This window comes from Rattus rattus, chromosome 2 (genome assembly GCF_011064425.1).
Source record: "Rattus rattus isolate New Zealand chromosome 2, Rrattus_CSIRO_v1, whole genome shotgun sequence".
Taxonomy (NCBI): Eukaryota; Metazoa; Chordata; class Mammalia; order Rodentia; family Muridae; genus Rattus; species Rattus rattus.
The window spans coordinates 46,646,325-46,671,321 of NC_046155.1; the positions used below are offsets into that span (position 1 = coordinate 46,646,325).

The 24,997-nt window shown below is 49.8% G+C and overlaps 2 protein-coding genes and 1 non-coding gene across 3 annotated transcripts in view; 2 read left to right on the top strand and 1 right to left on the bottom strand.

The window, feature by feature from the left end:
- Positions 1 to 16,447, top strand: part of Pdcd11 (programmed cell death 11) — a 37,842-nt gene extending 21,395 nt beyond the window's left edge. Inside the window, exons 21-35 of the mRNA XM_032892153.1 lie at positions 2,827 to 2,932; positions 4,991 to 5,080; positions 5,244 to 5,346; positions 5,713 to 5,890; positions 9,584 to 9,640; positions 10,205 to 10,327; positions 11,584 to 11,706; positions 12,140 to 12,425; positions 12,567 to 12,683; positions 13,193 to 13,342; positions 13,493 to 13,740; positions 14,300 to 14,468; positions 14,788 to 14,941; positions 15,102 to 15,267; positions 15,952 to 16,447. Coding sequence (XP_032748044.1) covers positions 2,827 to 2,932; positions 4,991 to 5,080; positions 5,244 to 5,346; positions 5,713 to 5,890; positions 9,584 to 9,640; positions 10,205 to 10,327; positions 11,584 to 11,706; positions 12,140 to 12,425; positions 12,567 to 12,683; positions 13,193 to 13,342; positions 13,493 to 13,740; positions 14,300 to 14,468; positions 14,788 to 14,941; positions 15,102 to 15,267; positions 15,952 to 16,126 — 2,245 coding nt within the window. The 3' untranslated portion in view covers positions 16,127 to 16,447. The remainder of the gene's footprint in view (positions 1 to 2,826; positions 2,933 to 4,990; positions 5,081 to 5,243; positions 5,347 to 5,712; positions 5,891 to 9,583; positions 9,641 to 10,204; positions 10,328 to 11,583; positions 11,707 to 12,139; positions 12,426 to 12,566; positions 12,684 to 13,192; positions 13,343 to 13,492; positions 13,741 to 14,299; positions 14,469 to 14,787; positions 14,942 to 15,101; positions 15,268 to 15,951) is intronic.
- Positions 4,135 to 4,241, top strand: LOC116894830. The gene has a single exon (XR_004387045.1). It is a non-coding gene; the product is annotated as a U6 spliceosomal RNA (small nuclear RNA).
- A 1,195-nt stretch (positions 16,448 to 17,642) lies between the features above and the next one.
- Positions 17,643 to 23,408, bottom strand: Calhm2 (calcium homeostasis modulator family member 2). Its single transcript, XM_032892154.1, has 3 exons — positions 23,120 to 23,408; positions 20,539 to 21,252; positions 17,643 to 18,560 (listed from the first exon to the last, which is right to left on the bottom strand). The coding sequence occupies exons 2-3, from the start codon at positions 21,091 to 21,093 to the stop codon at positions 18,144 to 18,146; spliced, it is 972 nt and encodes a 323-aa protein (XP_032748045.1). The 5' UTR covers positions 21,094 to 21,252; positions 23,120 to 23,408; the 3' UTR covers positions 17,643 to 18,143.
- Positions 23,409 to 24,997: the final 1,589 nt, after the last annotated feature.

The following is a 24,997-nucleotide window of genomic DNA, read 5'->3' on the forward strand; positions in this document are numbered from 1 at the left end:
CACACTAAGTCTGTGTCTCCGTGGAATCGCCAATCTGCCTTTTCTCCTCGGAAGACTTCAGTCTCAGGGCTGAAGAGTCAAAGTGGGCGTAGAGCAATGGTTCTCAGCCTCTGGGTCATGACACCTTTGTGGGGGTCAAACAACCCTTTCACAGCGGTCATCTAAGACTGTTAGGAAGTAGAAATGAAAATAATTTTATGATTCCACAGCATGAGGAATTATATTAAAGGGTCACAGGATTAAGAAGGTTGAAAAATCACTGGCATAGAGGCTCAAACCTGAAATCCTAGCACTCGAGAGGCTGAGGCAGGAGGATTGCCACAAATTGAAGGCCAGGCTAGGCTGTAGAGTAGAATGTCAACACTGTTTGCAGGGATGCTAGTGTCTAACAAAAAGAACCTTTCTGGCTCAACCCAGTTTTCTAGAACTCAGTAATTCTTGAAGTAAGCAAGTAGTCAAGAATACGTATCCTTTCAGCATGTGCAACTTCAGTGCTTGGTGACAGAAAGCTGACTTGGAACTGTAGGCCATCTCATGAGTTCTGCAGAGTAACACTGTGTAAGAGACTCCGGCCCCTACGGTGTTGTTGCCTGTTCACATATCGTAGCCATTTTGACCCTGCTCCTTTCTGTGTCTTCCACAAAAGACTCTAACCTTTTGGGGTTGATGGGTGTCATCATCAGTGAACCATGCTGAGGACACGTGACTATAAAAGAATGCCACGCGGGGTTGGGGATTTAGCTCAGTGGTAGAGCGCTTGCCTAGCAAGTGCAAGGCCCTGGGTTCGGTTCCCAGCTCCGAAGGAAAAAAAAAAAATGAATGCCTCGCAGGGTCAGCCTAAGGTCTGGCAAGTTGTCAGTCTTATACCAAGGGATGTCATGGAAAGACTGTGGAATAACTTCCAGGTAGTGTCTGGTCAGCAGCCTGAGAGATCAGAGTTTCTGGGAAGGCTTGTGTCTGCCATGGGCCCTATTTCTGGCATTCACTAGCATTGAATTCCATTTGCTGGCCATATTTTTGAAACTTATTATTCAGCACATTAATTTTAGATTATTAAGATATTTGGTGCATAGACCACATACCTTTTTTTTTTTTTTTACTGTGTTTTCCTTAGTTTTACAGGTTATTTTTTTTTTTTAAATAATTACGTTGTCTACAGTCTGTGAAGAATGAAAGGGCTTTGACTGTGTCAGTGGTTCTAGTGCAGTGTCTTTCCCTTTGCACCGTGATGTCGTATATCTTAGTTAGCAACATTTTCTTCCCTCCTTTTCCCCTCCAGTATTTTGAGACAGGGTTTCTCTGTGTAGCCTCAGCTGTCTGGAACTCTGTAGACCAGGCTGGCCCAGAACTCAGACATCTGCCTGCCTCTGCCTCTCAAGTGCTGAGACTCAAGGTGTCGTGCCTGCCACTGCCTGGCTTGATGTATTTTTCTGTTTCCTTTAGTTTAAGATTGGCTTTTGTTAATGTACTCTCTGCTTCTGCCCTCTGTGAGCTTTCTGTGTGTGGTAGCACTGGGCTAAATAAAGTGTGTTGCTTTTAAAAAGATGCTCCGAATGGATGGTTGTTGCACAGTGGCAGACTTACCTAGGGCATGCAGAGCCCAGCACTGCTGAAAAGAAGTTCTGGGGAGAGAGACACCTGCATTAGTTAATGATGGTAACTTAATCCTGTGAGAGCACCAGACTGCACCCATTCTCAAAGGATGGGTTACACTTGGCGGTTTCAGATCTTCATAAAAAGTGCAGAAAGGGGCTGGAGAGATGGCTCAGCGGTTAAGAGCACCCGACTGCTCTTCCAGAGGTCATGAGTTCAATTCCAGCAACCACATGGTGGCCCACAACCATCTGTAATGAGATCTGATGTCCTCTTCTGGTGTGTCTGAAGACAGACAGCTACAGTGTACTCACATATAAAAAAAAAATAAAACTTTAAAAAAAAAAAAAAAAAAGTGCAGAAAGCTTGTTACAGCATCACAGCAAACAACGCTGAGCTCACTCCCCTGTGCACACGCGTGTCCATCGTGTGGAATTACTGAGTCAAATAGTTTCTGCATTCACTAGCACAGCCATATTTTACACTTTAACAGCACCACTATAACGTGTGTGTATGAGTCTTGTCTTGTTTTAGAAACCATCTGAGTGGGTAGTTGGGCTAGCAAGTCGTCCTCTTTTCTTATAATTTCTCTTACTCAGTCATTTGTGGATTGACAACTTTCAGATCACGTGTTCTTGCTTATTGATAATGGCAGCTTAGCAGAGGCCGGAGGCCTGGCTCTGAGTCAGGCTCTGACTTCAGCTCCTGGCTCAGCCGCAGGCCGTCAAGTTACTCTCTTTGCTTAATTTACATATGAAGCTGTGGTCAAGTTCAGCCAGATGTTTGTAAGAGCATTTCTGCAAATTAAAGCAATAGCTAAGGTACTATGGGAAGAATGAAAATAATTCTTTGTTTGCTTGTTCTTTGTTTTTTTGTTTGTTTGGGTTTTTTTGGTTGTCTTTGTGACAAGGTTTCTCTGTGCCCTGACTGTCCTAGAATTTGTTCTATCAACCAGACTGGCCTTGAACTCCCATAGATCCACCTGCCTCTGCCTCTCGAGTCCTGGGATTTATTTACTGTGTTTATGAAAGACTCATGAATTAGTTTGCCCCTAGTTTACATATAGATTAATGACTCAGAAAAGGGATGAGCAGTCCCAGATTGATTATTGTAAAGATTCTCCTTTAATGAGAGAGATTGTCCGAGCGAGTCCCTCACCCCCACTTGAGGAGGCCTTTTAAGTTAGAATCCACTCAGCGGTTGGCTTACTCTCTTTTGATTTTTTTCAAACAGTGAGTTGAAGGGTGACTACAAGGCTCTTAATACTCACTCTGTGAGTCCCATGGAGAAGATTAGGCAGTACCAGGCTGGCCAGACTGTGACTTGCTTCTTAAAGAAGGTGAGTAGTTGACTCTCCCCATCACAGGGTTGACTTTCCTTCAGAGCAAAGTGGGCAAAACTGGAGTCAGAGACTGTGCACTGGGCATTTGGAGTCTGTCCTTCACTGCCATGTAGGGCTATGGGTGATAATACCCAGCCTCTGCCCTGAAAAACCTGTCTCTAGGTGGGATAGGAATAAAGGTATAGTGGCAGGGAGCAGACATCCCACCACCCGTGTCCCTTCCATGCCTGTCCTGGCCCTCGTCACAGACTCCAACGAGCTGTCTTTCCAACCTTTGAAGATACATGTGTTCATCTGAAAGTTTCAACTGAGAAAAACACCAAAGATGTGATGGAGTGAGACAGGCCTGAGTGGTTGAGTCAGTGGGTGTGATGTTAGTCTGGGGGTCTCTGCTTTTATGGGTGGAGAAACTCAAGCACCACTAAAGACACTGGAAGGCCAACTGCCGCTGTCCAGTAGAAGACATGGTGGAGCAGCGCCAGACTGATGCTGTCCAGAACCCAGTGGACATGTTGTTCCAGGATATGGTAGGCCTAGACCTCAGCATAGAGCTGCTGCAGCCACTATTCCATGAGCAAGTGTGTCCTTGGCTGAGCCGTCTCAGAGACTGACTCACCTTTGACATCAAGTCTGATTGGTGCGACCACTCCGAGGCTTCCCTCTGACGTGCGAGCTGTGAGCTGGACAGTGGGTGCTGAGGTAGCCAGCTTCATAGCCCTCTCCAGAGGGAAGGCCAGTCTTCCCACTGTTTGGGTTTTTTGGTTAGTTTTATTTTGTCTTGCTTTGGTTTTTCTTTTTGTTTTTTTGTTTTTGAGACAGGGTTCTATACTTTGACTGGTCTAGAACTCACTATCTAGACCAGGCTGGCCTTGAATTCAGAGATCCCCCTCTTGTGCCCCCAAGTGAAGTATTACAAGTGTCTAACTACGTACCCAGCATGAAGTCATTGCCAGAGTCTCTTCCATAATCCTCCTTCTGGCGTCTCACTGATGTCTGACCCCTCTAACATCATTCCTGGGGCATTCATAATCCCAGAGGACTGAACACAGCATAGAAGGTTGTTCATGATCGGTTTGCATATTTCATATCCCAGTTACCATGGCAGCCATCTTTGTTTTTCCTGTCTGTATCATGCTGGCTCCTATGCCTGGTTTGTTCATTTTCCTTCTGCCTAGTACCCTTTTAAGGGTCAGCATCTAGTGCTCGCTTCGGCAGCACATATACTAAAATTGGAACGATACAGAGAAGATTAGCATGGCCCCTGCGCAAGGATGACACGCAAATTCGTGAAGTGTTCCATATTTTTGTGTGAAGGGTGGTGGTCATGTGGCCCAAATTTATGCTATCCGGCAGTCTATCTCAAAAGCTCTGGTGGCTTATTACCAAAAATATGTGGATGAAGCCTCTAAGAAGGAGATCAAAGATATCCTCATCCAGTACGATCGGACCCTGCTTGTAGCTGACCCCCGTCGCTGCGAATCCAAAAAGTTTGGCGGACCCGGTGCCCGTGCCCGGTACCAGAAATCCTACCGATAAGCCAGTCTCAAGGATCAGGGTTTACCTTTGTAATAAACATCCTAGGACTTTAAAAAAAAAAAAAAAGGGTCAGTATCTAGGAGCTGAAGAAATGGCTCAGCAGTTAAAAGCACCATCTGCTCATCTAGAGGTCCTGAGTTCAGTTCCCAGCAACCACATGGTGGCTCACAACCATCTGTAATGGGATCTGATACCCTCTTCTGGCCTGCTAGTGTACGTGCAGATAGAGCACTCATATACATTAAATAAATAAGTAAATAAATATTTAAACATAGTCGGCATCTCTCATCTCATTGCTTGTTAGTAGCAGGGTATCCCTGTGGCATGTAGCACTTCCTGCATGCTGCGTGCAGCTCTGGTTATTTGTGTGCAGTGATTGAAGCCCATGAGATGTGAAGGTGGGCGGGGCCACAGGATGGATCCCTGCCCTTGGGGAAATGAGGTTCCTAAGAGAGTACATTTTAGTGCTAGGCCAGCCAAGGCTGTTCTTCCATCTGCCCTGTTCCCGTTCCCCCACAGTACAATGTGATGAAGAAGTGGCTTGAAGTGGACATTGAACCAGACATTCGAGGGAGAATTCCCTTGTTGCTCACTTCGCTCAGCTTCAAGGTCAGTGTCTGGAGAGAAGATTCAAGAGTTTGCATGGGTTATATGGGTACCTGAATAAATGTGGGGCTTGGTGGTTTGGGGGGTGGGGGCTTAAATGTTATATTTTTGGATAAATGACAGACTTTATGGGAACATTAGAACTTTTATTTTTAAATCCTTTCAGGTTCTGAAACACCCAGACAAGAAGTTCCAGATTGGGCAGGCCATCAAGGCCACTGTTGTCGGCCCAGACATTCCCAGGGCTTTCTTATGTCTGTCACTCATAGGTGTGGAAAGAAGTGGTACCTGGGTGGAGAGGGTCCGGGGTGGGAGGCTTCAGTTACCGAGGTTAGAGACCTTCAGTGTCAGAAAGCCAGAATAGAGCGTTCCAGGAGAGGGTTGGTTTGTTTGGTTTTGGTGTTCTTTTGGGCTTTGTTCTCCAGCTTCTGTGACTCCACCGCTCTCTCATGTCTCCTTTTTCTAAACTTGGTTTTCTCAGGTCCTTTAGAAGGGATTACCTGTCTTCTGGCTATGGGGTGCATGGCTTCAAGCTGTGATGAGCCCACTCAAGTTGGGGTGGCCTCCACCTCTGCTGGGGTGGCAGGCCAGTAGGCCACACTGCCAGCTGCTTTCTTGTCTCCTCTCCCCACCAGGTCCTTACAAACTTGAGGAAGGTGACGTGGCCATGGGCCGAGTGCTAAAGGTGGTGCCCAACAAGGGACTGACTGTCTCCTTCCCCTTTGGGAGGACAGGGAAAGTCAGTGTGTTTCATTTGAGTGACTCCTACTCCGAGGAGCCCCTGAAGGACTTCTGCCCCCAGAAGATCGTCAGGTAAGCCATGGTTCTTCTTTTCCTAAGTATGAAATTGGTGGGGTTTTCTTTTAACTGATATGTGATGTGTATGCGTGTTATTTTTAGTCCTCCCCTGCCCTGAAATATTTAACAGGTTTACATACTTAAAATTGCTACCAAGTTGAACTGCCAAAGCCTTTTCACTGAAACGCCCTACATTTATTAACCTCACACACAGATGAAAATGGAAAAGCTGCCAGCTAGGTATCTTTTGACATAAATAAATATCACAAATTCTGTGTGGATAGTGTTCAAGGTGACCTCTTGTAAAAAGCCAGTCAGATAGGCCTCACTTGCTTCCCCTGAATAAAGAAATGGAGTAGACTCAGTTGCAACTAATTGCACGTAGCTTCTCCATTGTCTCTGTGATGATGCACTTCCTTCACTCTGCCGATAGAGGGCGCGCTCTTGCAAGCATCTTTAGTGGCTAGCTTCTGCTGTGTGAGTTTGCCAGCAGTTGGCTTTACAGAACCATGACACCACAGAGTCTTCTGTACTTAGCCGTCTTCTCCTTGAGCTGGAGCCCAAGAGCTAGAAGTGGCACTGATTAGAGAACAGCTGGGGCACAGCTTCATCTGAGAACATGACTGGTTTAAATGTTTGTTAGCATACAAAATAATGGATGTCTCGGACTATGGCATTTTCACACATCAGAGCATTGTGCCTTGCTGATGTCATCCCTCCATTACCTTCTCTCTCTCTCCTCCTTGGCTGCTGAGACACCCGCCTGTAGTCTCCCTTCTGCTCCCATGTTGCAGGGTCAGTAGATCTAGATTCTGCATATAATAAATGTGTGCCCCTGTCCATCTGCCTTGTTCTCCCGTCTGTCCTTTTATGTTTTACTTGGTTTCTTCTGTGTATGGGTGTTTTCCCTGCATGTAACTCTGAACCACGTGGTGCCTGGTACCCAGAAGAGGACATTAGAGCCCCTGTAAGTGGAATTATGGGTGCTTGTGAGCAGCCATGTGGGTACTGGGGATTGAGCCAGGTACTCAGAGCCAGTGTTCATAATTGCCGAGCTGTCTTATCATTTTCCTCCTCTTACCCCCACAGGCCCTTCCACTTTTATGGTGTGCGTGCACGTGCGTGCGTGTGCATATGCACATACGTGGAGGAAGTGCGACCCTGTCTTTCTGAGTCTGGTTTATCATGATGAACCCCAGTTTCACCCATTTCCTATAAATGATGCAATGTTATTCCTTATAATTAAGATTATACTCTTTTTGTGTATATGACATTTTCTTTATCCATTCACCTGTTGATAAGCATCCAAAGTTAAAACCAGTTTTGTGGCCTTTTGTTTTTGTGTTGCTTTTTACTGGAAAGAAAACCTCAAATATGAGTGAGTTCTTCTCCTGCCTGCTTTGGCCATGTATGTATGCTTTGACCTCTAATCTTTCCAGACTTGCACACATATGTGGGTGTAGTTCTACTTCATTTAGCAATAGAACTTCCCTGTACATACTATTTGAAACTTGCTTTTTTCTCAAAACAGTTTATCATGAATTTCTCTTTCGTGCTAATATCTTGTTCTTTCACCTTATTTTTAGTATTTATTTGTATTATACCACTTTTATCAACCTTATTTAATCAGTTCTTATTGACAGACAGTAATGTTGAAATGCCTGTCTTTTGTACATGATTATAGTACAACTTTGAAATACATTTATAGAAGGAAATTTAATGGACCAGTTGATGTTAAATATTTTGCAAAACTGTCCTTTACTACATCCCTATGCTTCCTTGTTAGGATTGTAAGACTGGGTTTTTTTGTTTTGTTTTGTTTGTATGAGGCCGTGTGTGTGTGTGTGTGTGTGTGTGTGTGTGTGTGTGTGTGTGTGTGTGTGTATGCGTGAGTACCATGTGGATGCTTGGTACCCACAGTGGCCACGAAAGGACATTGGATTACCTGGAACTGGAGGTCCACCGTGTGAATACTAGGAATCAAACCCAAATTCTCTGAAAAAAAAAAAAATAGCCAATAATCTTAGCTGCTGAGCCTTTTCTCCAACCCAGACTGGATATTCTTAATTTTATTTTAGTCATAGAATAGGCAAAAATTGATCTTTCATTTTGACTTATGTATTTTTTAGTTAGACTTTTAAAAATATTTATTTTATATGTATCTGTCAATGCACCATGTGCATACAGTACCTGTGGAGGCCAGAAGAGGACATTGGGTTTGGAACTGGAGCTGTTCAGTTGCTCCATAGGTGCTGGGTCCCCTGCAAGAACAGAGAGTACTCTTCCCGCTGAGCTGCCTCCAGCCTGTTAATGTGCACTTCGAACTCTCTCTCCATGTTCTTTCCTGTGCTCTTGTTTTCCAAGCCATTTGCTTTCATTTATTCAAAACATTTATGTTTTTAATTAAAGAATCTGTACATGTTTTTTGCAAAAGGATATCAACCTTGGGGGCGCAGACTTTATAAACCATTTCAGGCACCCACAAACAAACCTGGGCCGGAATTATCTGTGGTTGGTTGTTTGGTTGGTTTTGCACTAAGACACAGGGTCTTATGGGCTGGCCTTAGACTTGTGATCCTCCTTAGGGGATCTAAGAGTTCCAGGTTCTAGGAGCAAGACTTATACCACAAGCCCCATTCTTAGTTCTAAGGCCATTTCTGTAGCCTGAGAAAAGTGGCCCTGAAGAGCCAGATTCAAGGTGTGTATCCTACTTCCAGCCGAGACAAAGCAGAATGCACACCTCCGGGAAACAGACTCGGGAACAGTCACGGCCCAACCCCATCTCATGTCCCAGCTCCTGACGTCCGCCTAAGTTGTCAAGTATTTATCCAAACCAAACAGCACAAAGATACCCAGAGCCCGGCGTCAGACAAATCTCAGTGAATCCTAGAGACATACTGGTCATCCCTGGCTTGCCTCTTGAAGCTTACAAAACGAGGGTGTGGTGTGGCTTTTAGCAACATAGTCATTTTAATACTTTTAATACAGCCAGACCTGTGGGTAGCATGCAATTAAAATCCCCTCCTCCTGTCAGACGTGGGCAGGAATCATTTGCTCAGGTAGCGCCTGAAGCCTACTCCAGCATCAAGGGCTCTGGTGCTTGTGAGAAGCACATCCCTGCCGTGGGAATGTTTGCATTGACTTGAAGTCCCTGGTCCTTCCCCTCTAACCCTCTGTTTCTACTTAGTGATGAAGGACTATGCATTAGTTTACCTGAGCTACTTTGGAAACTACTGAGAGTCAATCTTGCTTTCCCTCTTCCAAGTCTCGCTGCTCTGTCTGACTCCTCTCCACCCACTCAGTTGTCCCTGGGTCATATTTTCTGTAGTTTTTCTGTCTCTATGGAGATTAGGGTTAAGAATTACTGTGGGGATGTTGTCGTCTCATAAGTACAGCTCTCTCTCAACTCCTGACAGACTACGACCCAATAAACTCATAAGGTGAAGTTAACAACAGCTGAGAATGTGCTGAGTGCCTCTAACCTAGCAAGCCCTTCAGGAGCACAGTGCTGGGTAGAGTTCCATTCTGTCACCTCGTGGCCACGCGGCTGACTGGAGCTCAGCTTGCCCATATCGTGAGAGTGCTTACTGCACATCACCTACCTGACTGAAGAGTAGGATTACTAAAGATTTATCTTACTTAAAACTTCATGCATGTGAGTATCCAGAAATACTGATGGTTGAATGCGTCCTCCTTTGCCTGTTCCAGATGTTATATCCTGTCCACAGCACACCGTATGCTGGCCCTGTCACTGCGATCATCCAGGTGAGTGTTGGTGTTGGGATGAAAAAGGAGAAGAAACAACTCAGAAGACTTAGGCTGTAGGGCGTTTGCCTGATAGAACTCTTGAGGTTTCTCTCTTCTCTGCCCATCTGTACACTGAGCCTATTTTTATTTAAGTGTGTGTGATGGGTTGGGGGTTGGGAGGGTGGGAGTGGGGTTTGGGGAGCAGGGGAAATGAGTTCCTAGAAGATCCAGGCTTTTGTTTGAAGGGAATGGTTTGCTTACCTAAAGCAATGGTATTCAAGGTAACAAGATGTTACTGGTGAGGGCAGGTGTCTAGTTCTGGGGTTCATGATCAGGGCTGAGTGTGGAATAGAGGGGGTTGCCCATCATTCCACTGGGTAAGGTCAGGGTTTAAATGTGACCCCTCTCTGGCTTGTTTCTGCATAGCCAGCTGCCAGACACGGAGCCCTGGCCCAGCAGGCTGGACTCTAGATTACAGTCCTCTAGGTGCAGAGACAAAGTCTTATGCAGTAGGTTACTGCGGGGTTCTGGGGGAGAGCAGCAGTGGCAGTGGATGCATATGTAAGCCTTGTATCCCTTTAGGACAAACAAAGAGACAAAAAGTAAAATAGAAGACCCAGAAGTGAACTCCATCGAGGACATCCAGGCAGGGCAGCTCCTTCGGGGCTATGTGAAGTCCATCCTGCCGAGTAGTGTGATCATAGGGTGAGTAACGGAGCCAGGCACAGGCTTTGGGGCTCGGCTCCAGAGAGTCAGGCGCTCCCTGAGCTGCCTTCTTGGCCCTGGGCTTCCTGCCTCCTCCCCAGTCAACTTTGATGAGAGTAGAGGAGAGCATATGTATTGCCAGTTGGTAAAATTCTGAGTTTTCTTTCTTTTTTCTTTTCTTTTTTTTCCGGAGCTGGGGACCGAACCCAGGGCCTTGCGCTCGCTAGGCAAGCGCTCTACCGCTGAGCTAAATCCCTAACCCCCAAATTCTGAGTTTTAAATACTTATGTTTATGTTTTAAGTGTTTTGCGTGCATGTGTATATGTGTACCATGTATGTTCCTGGTGCTCTGGTATGTGCAGAGGTCAAAAGAGGGCACCAGGTCACGTGGAATTGGAGATCCACATGGCTGTGAGCCATCATATGGGTGCTGAGAGCCAAACCTGGGTTCTGAAGAGCAACAAGTGCCCTTAAACGTGAGCCATCACTCCAGCCCCAGAGCTTTAAAGGCTTTTTGTTTGTTTCTTTGTTTTTTTAAGTTTCGAATTATTTCTTTTTTGATGTTTTGGAAAAAGAATGATATTTTCAGTTTCAAATTCTGTGTGTCTTCTGACTTTAGTGTTTGATCATGATTCTTTGTTGTATTGTTTATTTATCCGTCTGTTATCTATTTTGAAGGCAGGGTCTTGCTATGTAGCTCTGGCTGTCCTGTAACTTACTAAATAGATCAGGCTGGCCTCGAACTCAGTGTTTCACCTGTCCATGGCCTGACTGTGTTGATTAACGGTGTGTACTGCCATGCCTGTCTTCCTGAGTCTTAATGCATCACATCATGTTCCTCAGCCCCAGCACTGCCATTCCCTCTCTCCCAGCACCTGTCCTCTCTGTCTGTTTAGCCGTTTGGATGTTGTGGTGCTATAGAGTGCGGAGGATAACTAGGGAGCAAAGCTTTAGTCCCAGCACCCTGCGGGCAGAGGCAGAGGGTCTCTGAGTCCCAGGCCAGCCAGGGTTAGAGAGCTCACTGATGGGCTCTTGCCTAGCTTGCCTGGGTTGGATTTTCAGTACTTCAAATCAAACCCGAATTCATTCCTTCAGTATATATGACGGTTTGTTCCAGAGCCAGCCTTACCCTCCTGGGTGCCGTCACCCAGTGTCTCATGTGTCCTGTCAAAGTCTGAGGCCTGTAAAGTGGGGACACTGGGTATGGCTGGTTGTGTTGTGTATATACTACAGGGCTCTTGTCTGTCTCTTTTCAGCCTTGGACCTTCAGTTATGGGTCTGGTCAAGCACTCACATGTCTCTCAGTGTGTCTCACGTGAGAAAGAGCTTTATGACAGATGCCTCCCCGAGGGAAAGCTGGTCACTGCCAGGGTCCTATGGTAGGTGTCTTCTCCTCCCCTCTCTGTCCCTTTCTTTAGTGTGAATCAGACCCCCCTTCTATGAGAGCCCTGCCCTGGGAAGAGGTTTTGAGGTAAACTCAGAACATACAGGCCTGGGGTAATAATGCATCTAGTGTTCTGAGTGAAAAAAACCTCCGATTGAAGCCTCTGACCTCAATTCCAGCCTTAGTCCAGGAGTAATCATGGCTTCTGTGGTTGTCAATCAAGCACGTCCATCCTAGATGCTCCCTGGCTTTTTCCACTGAGCAGGTGAAATGTGTAAACTGTGTCTGAGAATACTGAGCATCCAAGACAGGCGGGCCCTGACTGACAAGGGAAGAAGGTCTAAGTGCTGACCAGGCAAGGTCTGCACGCCTGTGGTGCCCAGTCACCTCTGCCCTTACTTTCTGTCTCTGTTCTCCTCCCGCATCAGCGTGAACCCCAAGAAGAACCTGATAGAGCTGTCGCTCCTTCCCAGCGACACTGGGAAGCCGGATGTGTTCTCTGCTTCCCCAGAACCACCTCTTCCTAAACAAGAGGGGAGAGGAGGAGGGCCTGAGGAGGGCCTGAAAGGAGAATCGAAGAGGAGCCAGAGGAGAGAGAAGAACCAGAAGATGCGAGAAGAGTCCGGGCTGTCCAGCCAGGAGACGAGAGAACCCCGGAAGTCACAGAGGGGTGGGCAGAGCAAGCGGGAGCGCCAGGAGTCTGAGAGCGAGCAGGTGAGTCCCTTTCTCCCACGCCTCTCCTCACCTGTAACAAGTGTTTGAGAAGTGAGCTGCGGCCGCCACCGCCCAGACTTCTCTGAGAGGATACCATGAGGGTGAGGAGAAACTTCCCATCCTACATACCCACCATTTCAGGAACTAGTGAACAAGAGGCCAAAGAAGTCTGGGGCACCAGAAGATGACGACAGTGGTGTGGAAGTGTACTACCGGGAAGGAGAGGATGAGGTGGAGGAGCCAAAGGTGCCTCCCGGGGTAAGGCTCACCACTGAGTGGAGCGAAGGTTCGGGAAGGAGCTCCTTGTCTTCCCAGTCCCGTCCTTGTTTTTCTATATAACAGTGGGTGATGAAGAGGTTACCTCAGCCAGTCTACCTCCCTGAGGTGGGCCTGTTAGCACAATGGCGTGTTTACCAAGAACTGAGTGAAAGAGGTGCACAGATTAGAGAGGGCACACCCTGATGAGCCCATGCTCCTCACAAGTGGAAGCCGTGGAGAGGACTCTGGAAGTCTCAGCCGTGGGGCAGGGCTTCTTCACTTTTGCCAACCCCTGCCACCCTTGGTGTTTCTATTCCAGACTTCCGTGTGTGTGTGTGTGTGTGTGTTTGTGTGTGTGTGTGTGTCTAAGTGACTTAGAGTATTTTCAAGTCACTGCTGTACCCTCAGCAGACAGAGACCAAGGAGGCTGGCTTTTGGGGTGGCAGGAGGGGGGAAGGGGAGCAGGAAACAGCCTGGCCTGTGCTTCCTTCAATTTTCTGACCCTGTAGGGAAAACAGAGCAAACCCACAGAGGTGCCCCGGCTGCAGCTCTCTAAAGGCTTCATCTGGGACGTGGGGCTCGACTCTCTGACTCCAGCCCTGCCACTCCGAGGAGAGAGCTCAGACAGCGAGGAGGATGAGCAGCCACACCAAGCCAAGGTGCCGTATTTCCAAGACTTTGCCTCTCCTGCAGAAACTTCTCATTCCCAACTCTGATGCCCTCTTCTGCGCAGGGGTCTGCCATGGCTTGTACCTCAGCCCCCTCTGCTTGCAGGAGCACATGACTCACTCTCCCTCCTTCCGTAACAGAAGAAGAAGGGCAGGAAGGAAAGGGAGCTGGAGAAGCAGAAGGCAGAGAAGGAGCTGTCGCGCATTGAGGAGGCACTCATGGACCCTGGGCGACAGCCAGAATCTGCGGACGACTTTGACAGGCTGGTGCTGAGCTCCCCCAACAGCTCCATCCTTTGGCTGCAGTACATGGCTTTCCACCTCCAGGCCACCGAGATTGAGAAGGCCCGGGCTGTAGCTGAGAGGGCCCTGAAGACCATCTCGTTCAGGTCTGGCCTGAGGCCTTTCCACTTTGTTTTGCCTTACAGAGTTTGCCACCATGGCTGGTCAGGCCAGTAGCAGCCCATGGTCTTTCGGGCTCAGTCTTACTAAGTGTAGCCACCAAAACAGATCACTCATTAATATTTTATGGTCCTCTTCAGTGAAATCGCTATGGCGACATGTAGAAGTCTCTGTGTGCCAGCATATTCCCAGTAACACAAGCAGAGTGGGGGAGCTCAGCGTTACTCGGGGTTACTCTGAGCAGAGCAGCTCTCTGAGACCTGGTCTAGAGGGATGACCGTCTCTTGCTTTGCTGTCTTCTTGGGGGAGAGGATCAGACCCAAGATTCTGTTCCAGCCTGAACATGGGCCCAGCGAGTAATTGACTGGCTTTATGCCCAGGACTGGAAGGAGAAATCGGGAGCCCTAGACTTGGCAGTAAGAGATAGGGGAGCACAGGTTCCCCTTACAGTAAGCTGTCTACTTACGAGTAGACTTGGGGATGTAACTGTTGCCTAGGAGATAGTTCATGGCACCCAACGCTGAGTTCTACCCATTCCGCCTCCAGAGAGGAACAGGAAAAGCTGAACGTGTGGGTGGCTCTGCTGAACCTAGAAAACATGTACGGCTCTCAGGAGTCGCTGGCCAAGGTCTTCGAGCGAGCTGTGCAGTACAATGAGCCTCTCAAGGTCTTCCTGCACCTGGCCGACATCTACACCAAGTCCGAGAAGTTCAAGGTAGGGTTACGTTCCGTGCCTAGATGCCTGGATCTAGACTCCTGAGCAGGTCAGGGCCACAGTCTGTGAGAGCCCTACCTCCTGTGTCCCCAGACCACATCTCAGCTCTTCCCTTTCCCTTCCCAACAGAGGTGAGAATACATGGAGGGATTACTAGGGAAGCTCCCAGGATTCTGTGTCCTACACTGTGCTCTCTTGAAGATCTTTCTGGTCTCCTCAGGCCCTACAACCAGTGAGCCAAGCCTACCTTCCAGGAGCATAGCCTGTCTGTTGTCCCTCTGAGTGCCACACACCTTAGCTTACTGTGTTTTTCCCACAGGAAGCTGGTGAGCTGTACAACCGGATGCTGAAACGATTCCGGCAGGAGAAGGCTGTCTGGATCAAATATGGTGCCTTTGTTTTGGGGAGGAGTCAGGCCGGGGCCAGTCACCGCGTGCTGCAGCGAGCCCTGGAGTGCCTGCCCACCAAGGAACGTGAGTGTTCTTCCCAGGTCCCGAACCACACACACTCAGGACTGCTACTGTAAGTGGCAGCTAGTGAAAGGTGGAGTCACTTCTGACTTAGAAAAGCTGAGGGTTGTGTTGTGGTGACTGTCTTGAACTGTCTGGGCTCTCACTTGTCCTTTCCCTGCAGATGTGGATGTGATTGTCAAGTTTGCCCAGCTAGAGTTCCAGCTTGGGGATGTGGAGCGGGCTAAAGCCATTTTTGAAAACACACTGACCACCTACCCAAAACGCACAGATGTCTGGTCAGTCTACATCGACATGACCATCAAGCACGGCAGCCAGAAAGAAGTCAGGTGAGGGGGATGACAGCCTAGGGCCGACTGCTGGAGTGTGGGGTAGGAAGGGGCTTTGGCCATGTCCATGATGTTTAGCCACTCCCTGGCAGCTCCCTGTTGTCTGACTTGACACTGAGAAACAGCTCAGACATGGCTCCCTGGTCCACCTTCGGTCTGTACCTGGAACCAGGAGACTTGGGGTCCCACACGGCTCATTCTATGCCAGTCTCTCGTGGATGGAACCTTCGCAGGCCTGCTCTCACCCTTGTCCCTCACAGTCCCTGCAGGCCCTGAGTTTAAGTTTGCTTCTGTCCTCATCTGTTCTCCTTCCAGGAGTCTGCCCTCTCTTTCCTTAGGAGTTCATACTGATAAGAATAAGAAATGGGGTGCAGGGGCTGGGGAGATGGCTCAGCGGTTAAGAGCACTGATTGCTCTTCCAGAGGTTATGAGTTCAATTCCCAGCAACCACATGGTGGCTCACAACCATCTGTAATGAGATCTGGTGCCTTCTTCTGGCCTGCACATGTACATGCAGGAGGAACGCTGTATACGTGATAAATAAATCTTAAAAAAAAAAAGAAATGGGGTGCAGGATATTAGAGACCTAGTAAAGGTCCCTAGTAAAGAGCAAGTTGGGGAGCGCTAGCCAGGTGGCATGTGGTAGGGACCCTAAGGAAACAGCTACCCTGGTCTTCCTCACAGGGACATCTTTGAGCGGGTCATTCATCTGAGCCTGGCCCCCAAGAGGATGAAGTTCTTCTTCAAGCGCTACCTGGACTACGAGAAGCAGTATGGCACTGAAAAGGACGTGCAGGCTGTCAAGGCGAAGGCCTTGGAGTATGTGGAGGCCAAGAGCTCCGCGCTGGAGGACCAGTAGCCCAGGCTCCACCGGACGCTGGGAACAGCAGGCCGCCTAACCTGCAGCAGGCACCTGGACACTGGGAGCCGTTGCCGGGGGACTGTTGGAATCGCTGCTTTTTCTGCAGCATGCCTGTGGGCTGTGATGCTCATGGAAGGCACACGACTCACTGATGCCAACTTCCTCATCTTGTCAGAATAAAGAATTTTGAGGATTTTTTTGTAAACTCTCAAAAGATTGTTTTAAAATATTTTCTTACTGTGGTCCTGGCAGCCTGGAACATGCTACATGGACCCAGCCAGCCTTGAACTCTGAAGGGATTAAAGGCACATATTATCACTTCTTGTTTTAAAGTTTGTGTTTGTGGGGTTGGGGATTTGGCTCAGTGGCAGAGCGTTTGCCTAGGAAGCGCAAGGTCCTGGGTTGGTCCCCAGCCCGGGGAAAAAAAAAAAAAAAGTTTGTGTTTGTGTGTGTGTGTGTGTGTGTGTGGTGTGTACACATGTACTTTTTTTTTAATTTAGAGTGGTGTGTGTGTGTGTGTGTGTGTGGTGTGTGTGTGTGTTTGTGTGTGTGGTGTGTGTGTGTGTGTGTGTGTGTGGTGTGTACACATGTACTTTTTTTTTAATTTAGAGTGCTATAGATTGAGCCGAGGCCTTACATGTGCTATAAAGAGTTCTTCCACTGCTCTGCACCCTAGCCCTTGAGGTTTGATGCTGTCATTTCGCTCCTGAGGCTGCTCAGTGTTTAGGCAGCAGGCTCTTAAGCTTCTAGATTAAAAAAGCAAGCATTTCTCAAAGGCAATGCCAGCGGATTTCATGGTCAGGTTCCCACTTTGTCCCTTGGCAAGCTCTCAGCCCATTCTCGAGGTGGGTAGCTGGAGAGACCTCAGGCCATGTGGTCTTGGGGTCTAAGCATTATCTCAGCCCAGCCTGTACCATGTGCCCTGTTTTGGAGGCTGGGAGACTAAGACCAGAGGACAGAGGAAGAATCCAGGAGGAAAAAGGGAAACCAAAGCTACTAAGGAAAGCTGAAAGCATTGGTTAAACGGCCCGGTCTCACCTGACTCCCCTCAACTCAGGCACAGCCCAGCTTTCTGGGATGCTGGCACAGAGCCTTTTAGATGTTGTTGGGGTTTTGTTTGTTTTTATTTTTTGTTTGTTGGCTTGAGTCTAAAAGAAATTAAAAGCTTTCTTTGACAGAGTCTACAATGTTCTCTTTTCTGTGGGAAATGGCTGGGTGGGATGCCAGGAAGCAGGACAGACAAGAGCATGAGGTTTTAGAGTGTGGAGGTAGTCGATGCAGGGCAGATAGGGCAGAGGAGCTGAAGCCTGCTGTGTGCAGACAGATGTTATGTTTTCAACCGAGCTGACCCCTGCAAAAGGCCAGGCTGCCTCTACTCGGGCTAAATCACTCAGGCAGACTGTCAAGAGACTGCCCTTGGGCAGGATGTGTCACCTTTGTGGTCCCCTTTAGTGCCATCTCCTCTTACCTTGGGCTGTATGCCTTGTCGATTGCACAAACACCAGTCTAGGCCTTAAAAGTAAGAAAAGCTTTATCAAAAAGTTTAAATATATAAAATCAAGCCAGAGGTATACAATTGAGGCAGCTTCCTAGCAGTACACCGAGGAGCTAGGTGTCCTGACTCGATTAGACACAAATTAACAGCACAGTACTATACAAGGATGAGCAGCCCTAGTGGGTTGCCACCAGGACTCACCGGCTGATGTTTCCCAACTACGAGGCCCACAAGGCCCACCAAAGATCACTCCTGTCATACTAAGGGCCAGCTCTAGGAAAGTCCCAGAACTGTGAACAGAGTGTGCTAGTGGCCACAGGAGAGATGATTTTGGTAGGTCAGTCCCCGCTCCCACCCCACCATGTGGTCCACGGGATCTTTACAAACCATTAGTTGTTTTTGTCTATGCCCAAGACACCATAGTTTACGGGAAAATCACCTGATGCAAAAGTGAGCGTGCCACGAGGGGTTGGTTTGAGACTAAGTAGTTCCACTTACAGAGAGCATAGAAGTAGGCTCTTAGGCAGTGAGCAGGGCCATCTCTACATTGTCAGGGGCTGTGCCGTTACCCGTCAGGCCCTGGGCCCACTTGTGTAAGCGACTATAGAGTGGGAGGCCCTGGTTCTCGCGGTACAAATAGACCCCAGTGATAGCGTTCCACTGTGGCCGTGGCTGTGTGCCTTCCACCGGGAACTTGGTGACCAGCTCTTCGTCATCCTTGTTGAGAGCCACGAAGCCAAAGAAACGGCGCACGTTGTTGGCGGCCAGCACCCTCGAATGCACCTCTGCCGTGCGCTGGAACAGCTGGTCCTCGTTGGTGCGGTACTGCGCCCAGTAGGCCTCCTGGCGGTAGCTGAGCGGTGAGCAGTAATGCTTGAAGCACTTGGTCAGGAACACCAGGATGGCCACCACGCCGATGAGCAGCCATCCAAAGAGCTGGTCAGAGAAAAGGCATGGCTCAGGGTGGGGGGCCCTGAGAGCTGCCTGGACCGTGCCTACCCACGGGAACAGTAGAAAAAGAAACAGCTTCTGCTCTGTGGGCAAGCATGACTTCCTCTTTTCTATTCTTACCCTCTTTAGCCCACACACTCTCCTGTGCTCAGACTTCTGCCTTTTTTCCTTCTTCAGCACTGCAGGGGCAGTGTCACTGGACTCCAGCGAGCTCAGCTCAGGAGCTAAGAGTGGAGCTCAGTGACACGGCACGTGGTTAGCCTCGGAGGCCTCAACCCCACATGGCGTCACTACCTGTCTGTCTTTGGATCGCCTGTGTACTTGTTTCACACTGGGAGGATTTAAGTCTGTTGAGGGCAAGGGCCTTTGAGACCCTCTCTGTCTATTGCTTGTACCTAGAACTGGGTTAGTGATCAGTATTTCTGTATGTCCCATCTCCCACTGGATGCTGACTTCAGCCCCGTATCTCTGCTTTCCCTGGCCTCACTCTAAGAAAGGGTCTCAGGTAGCCCGGGTCGGTCTTAATTTAGCTGAGGATGGTCTTGAGTTTCTGATCCTCTAGTCTCCACCTCCTGAGTGCTGGGGTTCCAGTATGCACCACACCTCGTCTATGCGGCCCTAGGGATCAACACCGGATCTGATTTGTGCTATGCAAACGTTCCACCGAGTTACATCTTAGCCTCATTTCTGCCTTTTACGTTGTTGCTGTTTAAAGAATTTAGATTTCGTGGTTTGGGGGTATTTATATGTGTTGGGGTTATGTACCTGTATTGGGGGGACTGTATATACATTGGGGGGTATTACGTGGGGGGCTTCCTGACAGGGCTGGGATTTGAACTTGAATCCTCTGTAAGAGCAATACTCTCAGTCTTAACTACTTCTTTTCGTTGAGACGGTGGTCCAAACTGGCCTTTAGTGTACTATGCAGCTAAAAATGACCCTGAACTCCAGACACTCCTACCTTCACCTCCCTAATGCTAGATTACAGGTAAGATCCAGCACAGACAGACAGCTTAGGTCTGTTCTTTTCCTTCTTTCTCCCTCCCTCCCTCCCTCTCTTGCCCTCTCCCTCCCTCCTTCCTTCCTTCCTTTCTTTGTTAATGTATATGAGTGTTTTGCCTGCACATAAGTCTGTACACTTAGTGCCCACCTGGAACTGGAATTACAGATGGTTGTACTACTGTGTACAGCGCTTCTGTGTGAGGGCTGGGAATGGAACCCAGGAGTCCTCTCTGCAGACCCTAGCTTTAGGTGTCTTATGTTTTCAAGGAAAGAGTCCAGTCAGAGAATCTTGGGCTCCCTCCTGCCTCCCTCATCCTCTGATTCTCAATTCACATTCAGTTCAGATTGATGCTTCTAACTGTTCTTTTGACGGGATGCAGGGAAGACTGCAGCTAGGGGGAACAGCAGCAGCCTGCCCCTTCCCAGCCTGCCCCAGAGAGTAAAGCTGACTGGGTTACTGGGACAGGGATATATTCATCGCTGGAGTCGACCAGGCTACACTGTCAACTCAAAAGCCCACAGCAGGTGTTTGTGAGGTGGCCTGCAGGGGCCATACCCAGTCAAGCTAGGGTAAAGATAACCTCACTAGGTAGATTGGAAATGGTCCTGGGTATTATGGGATATGGGATGTTTTCTCTGCGATTCGAGATGGTGTTCCCTTAATACTCAAAACCACCTCTGAGGGATGGAAATGGGACTTAGTGACAGAACATGCTTGACATTCATGTGCTCCAGGATTCAGCCCCCAGCACCCAAGGGCAGATCAGAGGCACACTTGTGATGAGTTAACCTTTGCCCTCCCATAACTCTAAGCCACAGACTAATCAGCTGATGCCTGACTCTGGTGCTTCCCTGGACAGGTGATCATTCTTATACTGGACCATCCTATTGAGTACCACCAACCCGTCAGCGGTCACTTTAGGAAGGACGGGAGAAGGCTGCCCTTGACACAGCTCCTTACCTGGGACTCATACTTGAGCCTGCGGCTGACCTCCTCTCGGAAGCCCGATAGGTTGGCAGGGCCCTCTCCGCAAGGGAACCTGGCTAGGATCTCTGTGGCATGGTCTGGGGGGAAACCTTCATCCCCAGCCGTGAGCGAGGAGGGGTCCACAAACTCACTGAGTGCACAGACGTAGGCCTCCCCTCGAAGCAGGGAGATAACAGACCAGGTGACTGGGGCCACGGCTGCACGGCCCAGGATAGAACTTAGGAGAAGGAAGGTGGGGGCAGCAGAGCAGTTCTTGGCCCTCCGGTACTGGCACTCAGCAACTAGGTTCCAAGTGTGGTTGTTGAGGATGACTCCAATGAGGAAGAGTGCCAGCGCAGGCACACCAATGGCTGTCAGCCCATACAGGTAGTTCCGGGCAGGTGAGCAGGGACAGTGGAAGGCCACCACTGAGAACAGCTCCTGACTGCCCACCGTGCCCAGGGCCACCAGCCCGTTGAAAATCATGACATCCTTGCTCTTGAAGAAGAGAGACAGGAAGCGGAAGTTCTCTGCAATCAAGGCTGCCATGGTGACTGGAGGGCCAGGGATGGGATGCTTCGGAGGTGGCAGAAGAGGGCAGAACTGATGGCTTCTGGTGAGACTAGGCAGGAGCGTAGACGGGAGGGCATCCGAAGGCAGAGCATGATTACGCCATTTTATCTCAGGCAGTGTCGGAACTGGTGATTTCTGTGAAACCCAGATGAGTGATAAAAGTTCACTTCCAAACACAGGCTGAGGGGGGCGGGGGGTGCTGGGGTCAAGCAGGCAGAGGAAGAGGAAATGGTGATAGCTGTGGGTGCCTAAGTGCCTGCCGGGTACCAGATGCTCTCAGTGGATGTTGCCCATCCTCACGAGTCTTTGTATGGCTTCCTTGGCATCCTTGTGCATCTCTCACCTCAAGCACGGTGAAGGATGTGCTTCCTGAGGGTAAGCCCCTGGGCAGAGCCACGTATAAATAAAGGACAGACCTCAGATTCAAGACCAGCTCTGCCTGCTTTGGATACTTTAAATTCCTTTTGCCACTACCCTCCTCTCCCCGGGAGGACTAAGAATGACTGGTGGTGTTAGGCCACGTGGGAAGGTTTTCCTCTGGGATTCCAGGTGGTACCGATAAGCTAAGGATTGTGGACAATTTGGAGGGTCTGCTGTGGGTATCAAAGCTTCAAGGGTCCCTGGGTTCGGTCCCCAGCTCCGGAAAAAAAAAAAAAAGCTTCAAGGGCTGTCCCAGTAGACAAAGGACTGGAGCTCTGGGGTCTTGGGGCTGGGGGGTGGAGGGGAACCTGGGTGAGCGGCAAGTCTGACACAAGACGCCAACATCCTTGGGTGAACAAAACCATTTCATTCTGGGGACCTCAGCGTCTCAACACACTTCATGTCTTTCCTCCAGACTTCCGTACTCAGCTATGAAAAGGGCTAAGTCGTTGCGATCCTGACCTATTCCTGGGAATGTTAGGGGACAAAAATGATGTCACGTAGGTGGTTCAACCTCTGAAACTCTTACCCGGTCATCTCTACTGAGGTTCCTTCTCCTGATGCCAAAGACCAGGAAATCAAGGGGACAGGGTGTCTTGCCTGAGGCCAGACAAATCTGGAGGAGCCAGCTGAGAATTTTCTGGAATACTTGAGAATACTTAGAGAGTAGACAAAATGTGTGGGAGCTAAACCAGCTCCCTCTGCTCATGACCTCCAGCCCTTGCTCGCCTCACGGCTTCCCTATACAGCAGCCTGCAGAATCTCTGCTCCAAGGAGCCCAGCTGCACCTGGCAGACACAGGCAGCCTCGGTGGGGCTCAGGCCCACTGCACCCATCGGCCCTCCCCTGACGTGACCTCAGCAGAGATGGCCTCAGGCTCTTTGGAAGTTTGGCCCCAACTCCTTTCCCAGGCTCCACCCATACAGCCAGAGAGGCAGTCAGGGTGTGGCCCCATGCCCGCCCCCATCAGAGGAACGGGAGGGGGGTTGGGGGGGCACACACCAAAAAACCAGCTCTCCAGCCAGAGGAAGCCTGAGAGTGGAGAGAGGTTAGGCTGTGGAGATAGGGAAGCTCGCACTGCCTCTTTCTGTTGTATGTTCTCTTCCCTTTTCCCGTTGCTGCCTCTGCCAAGGATGCCATATGGCACAGCTATGTGGGCTCTGGGAGGAGGGAGGAATGTCTGACTCCCCAGTTCAGAGCCCAGAGCTCCTGAATAATCCACAAGGAAAGGACTTTGTCCCGTTGCTGGCAATAAACAGTCTAAAAGACAACTCCATCTTCTCCCTTCCTCCCTTCTTGGCTGCGAGGCACCCACTGGCTCCTTGGAGTGGTCCTGGGTGCCTAAACCCACCCAAAAGTGGGGCACACGGTGTCTGACAGCTTAGGGAATGAGCAGAGGTGTGACCAGGCCGTCTTCTGAGATTATCGTGCTGGGGGGCTCTTGCCAAGGACAGGAGACAGGCAGCTAGGGAGGGGAGTGGGAGCAACACTTCTATGTCCTTCCCGGGGTTCCTCCAGAGAGTTCCCGGAGGCTGCTGGCTCCTTTAACAGCTACACACCCCAGGGAGGGGCCCCTCCTTACCTAGGGCTGGTTGCAGGCACCCATGGCCTTGGCTTCCTGGTGGAGTGACAGCAGCGTGGGCTCCCGCAGACACTGGAAAGGCGCTCCTGAGCCGCAAGGCAAAGTGGCCTCACGGGGTTCGCGGGCCGGCTTTGCTTTTGTACCAGGGGCCAGGGCCCAGCGTTTGAAAGCAACAGAGCTTTGGGCCCAGTTACAAACAAACTTAATTCGAGGCGTCTACAGATGAAGTACAAGCATCTGCAGACAAATTTAACTCCAGAAAAAGAGAGAACGAAACAGTGGCCTGGAACTTTCTAGCCAGAGAATGGAAAAACAGCCTCCTGGCGCCAGGCAGAGGAGGGAGGGCTGCTGAGGGCGGCGCGAGGCAGAAACAGAGGAAGTAGAGAAGCGGTCTCAGATGCTGTGTCCTGTCCCAGCCCGCCTCTGGGCCCGCTGTGGCTGGTCCTACTGGCCCTGCCTCAACTCTACCCCGAGCACCCCTCGGGGGCCCTCTGGGAAGGTCTAGACAGGAGCCAGGCAGGGCCCTCCAGGAGATCTTGCCTAGGCTTGCCCTCCAGGTCAGTTTCAAAAACATCCCCTGTACTTGACACCCACCTGGCAGAAGCCGCTGAAGGAGGCCCTAACAAGGAGTCCCCTGCAGTGTCAGGGGAGAGATAGGTGTTCAGGATTGAAGGTGATCCAGAACGGGAAAGGAAGACCCTGGTCTTCTCTGCTCCTTCTCTCCCTGAGCATCCTACCTTTGTACCTGTCATCCCCAGAAGAGGCTCTTCCCATAATAGTCCAGCTAACTCCCGAGTACTGCCCCCATCCTCTGTACAGCTGACAACTGGATCAAGGAATCTGGGTATCTGGCTGGCGTTCCTAGGGCAGAGGCTGCTCACAGGTAGAAATTAAAGGGAAACAGGTTTCTTAAACTGCACTGCCTGTCTGTCCCTAGAGTGTCTCTGGGAGCTCACAAGCAAGTCATGAGTCAGGTCCACTGACAGGGAGAGTGCCAAGATAACTCAGTGGCTCCTAAGATTGGGAGAGATAGACCCCAGGGGCATCAGCTCTCCAGGGCTGGGACAGTGGAATTCACACTGAGGGACAGGCCGCACCCTCGGTCTGGTTTGTCTGTGTAGCAGGGATAAATGGAGGGAAATCAGTATCCAGTGCTTTTTCCTGAAGCACGTTACAGGTTGGGGGACTTGCCTTAGCTCCCATCTCTCTGATGTTAGAACCTAGGTCTCACCAAACATTCCCTTTCATTTGTTCCTCCAAGCACTTTCTGACACCCTGCCCCCTGTGGACGCCCCCGCCCTGGCCGCTGCCACCCTGGCACCAGGGTCCCAGCTGAGAGTAGAGGGAGGGTGGATGAGGAAGATAAAACTATGAAGGTCAAAGTGGGTTCCGAGATGGGCAGGCCGAGGACTGGAAGATGGGGCCAGGAGACAAGGAACTGTCTGCACCTCTATTTTCTTTTCTTGGACAAGAGAGCAGCCAGGTATTCCTATCCTGTCCCGTCCCTTGGTTGGGGTTAGTGGAGGGGAGAGCAAGCAGCCATGAGTTCAGAAAGGATCGAACGTCTTAGCCACACTGGCCCGAGTGTCCACTATGTTCTGTGTGCTTTTACACATAGTAAACCTGTGAGGTAGATGGCCTTCTCCCTATTACACAAAGGAGGAAACTGAGACCCCAAAATAGGAGGCACTTGGCCCAGGGACACGCCTGCCAAACAGTAGAGTCAGCATTTCACCCAGCCTTATCCCAGTCTATGGTCTTAACTACTTGCCCTCTTAGGCAATGGCCTGCCTCATCTTCATCAGCTTCCATTTCCAGCTCTCAAGCCCCCAGGATGCTTTGCTGTCCTGTAATGTGTGTGGGAGGGTTGGCGTGGAG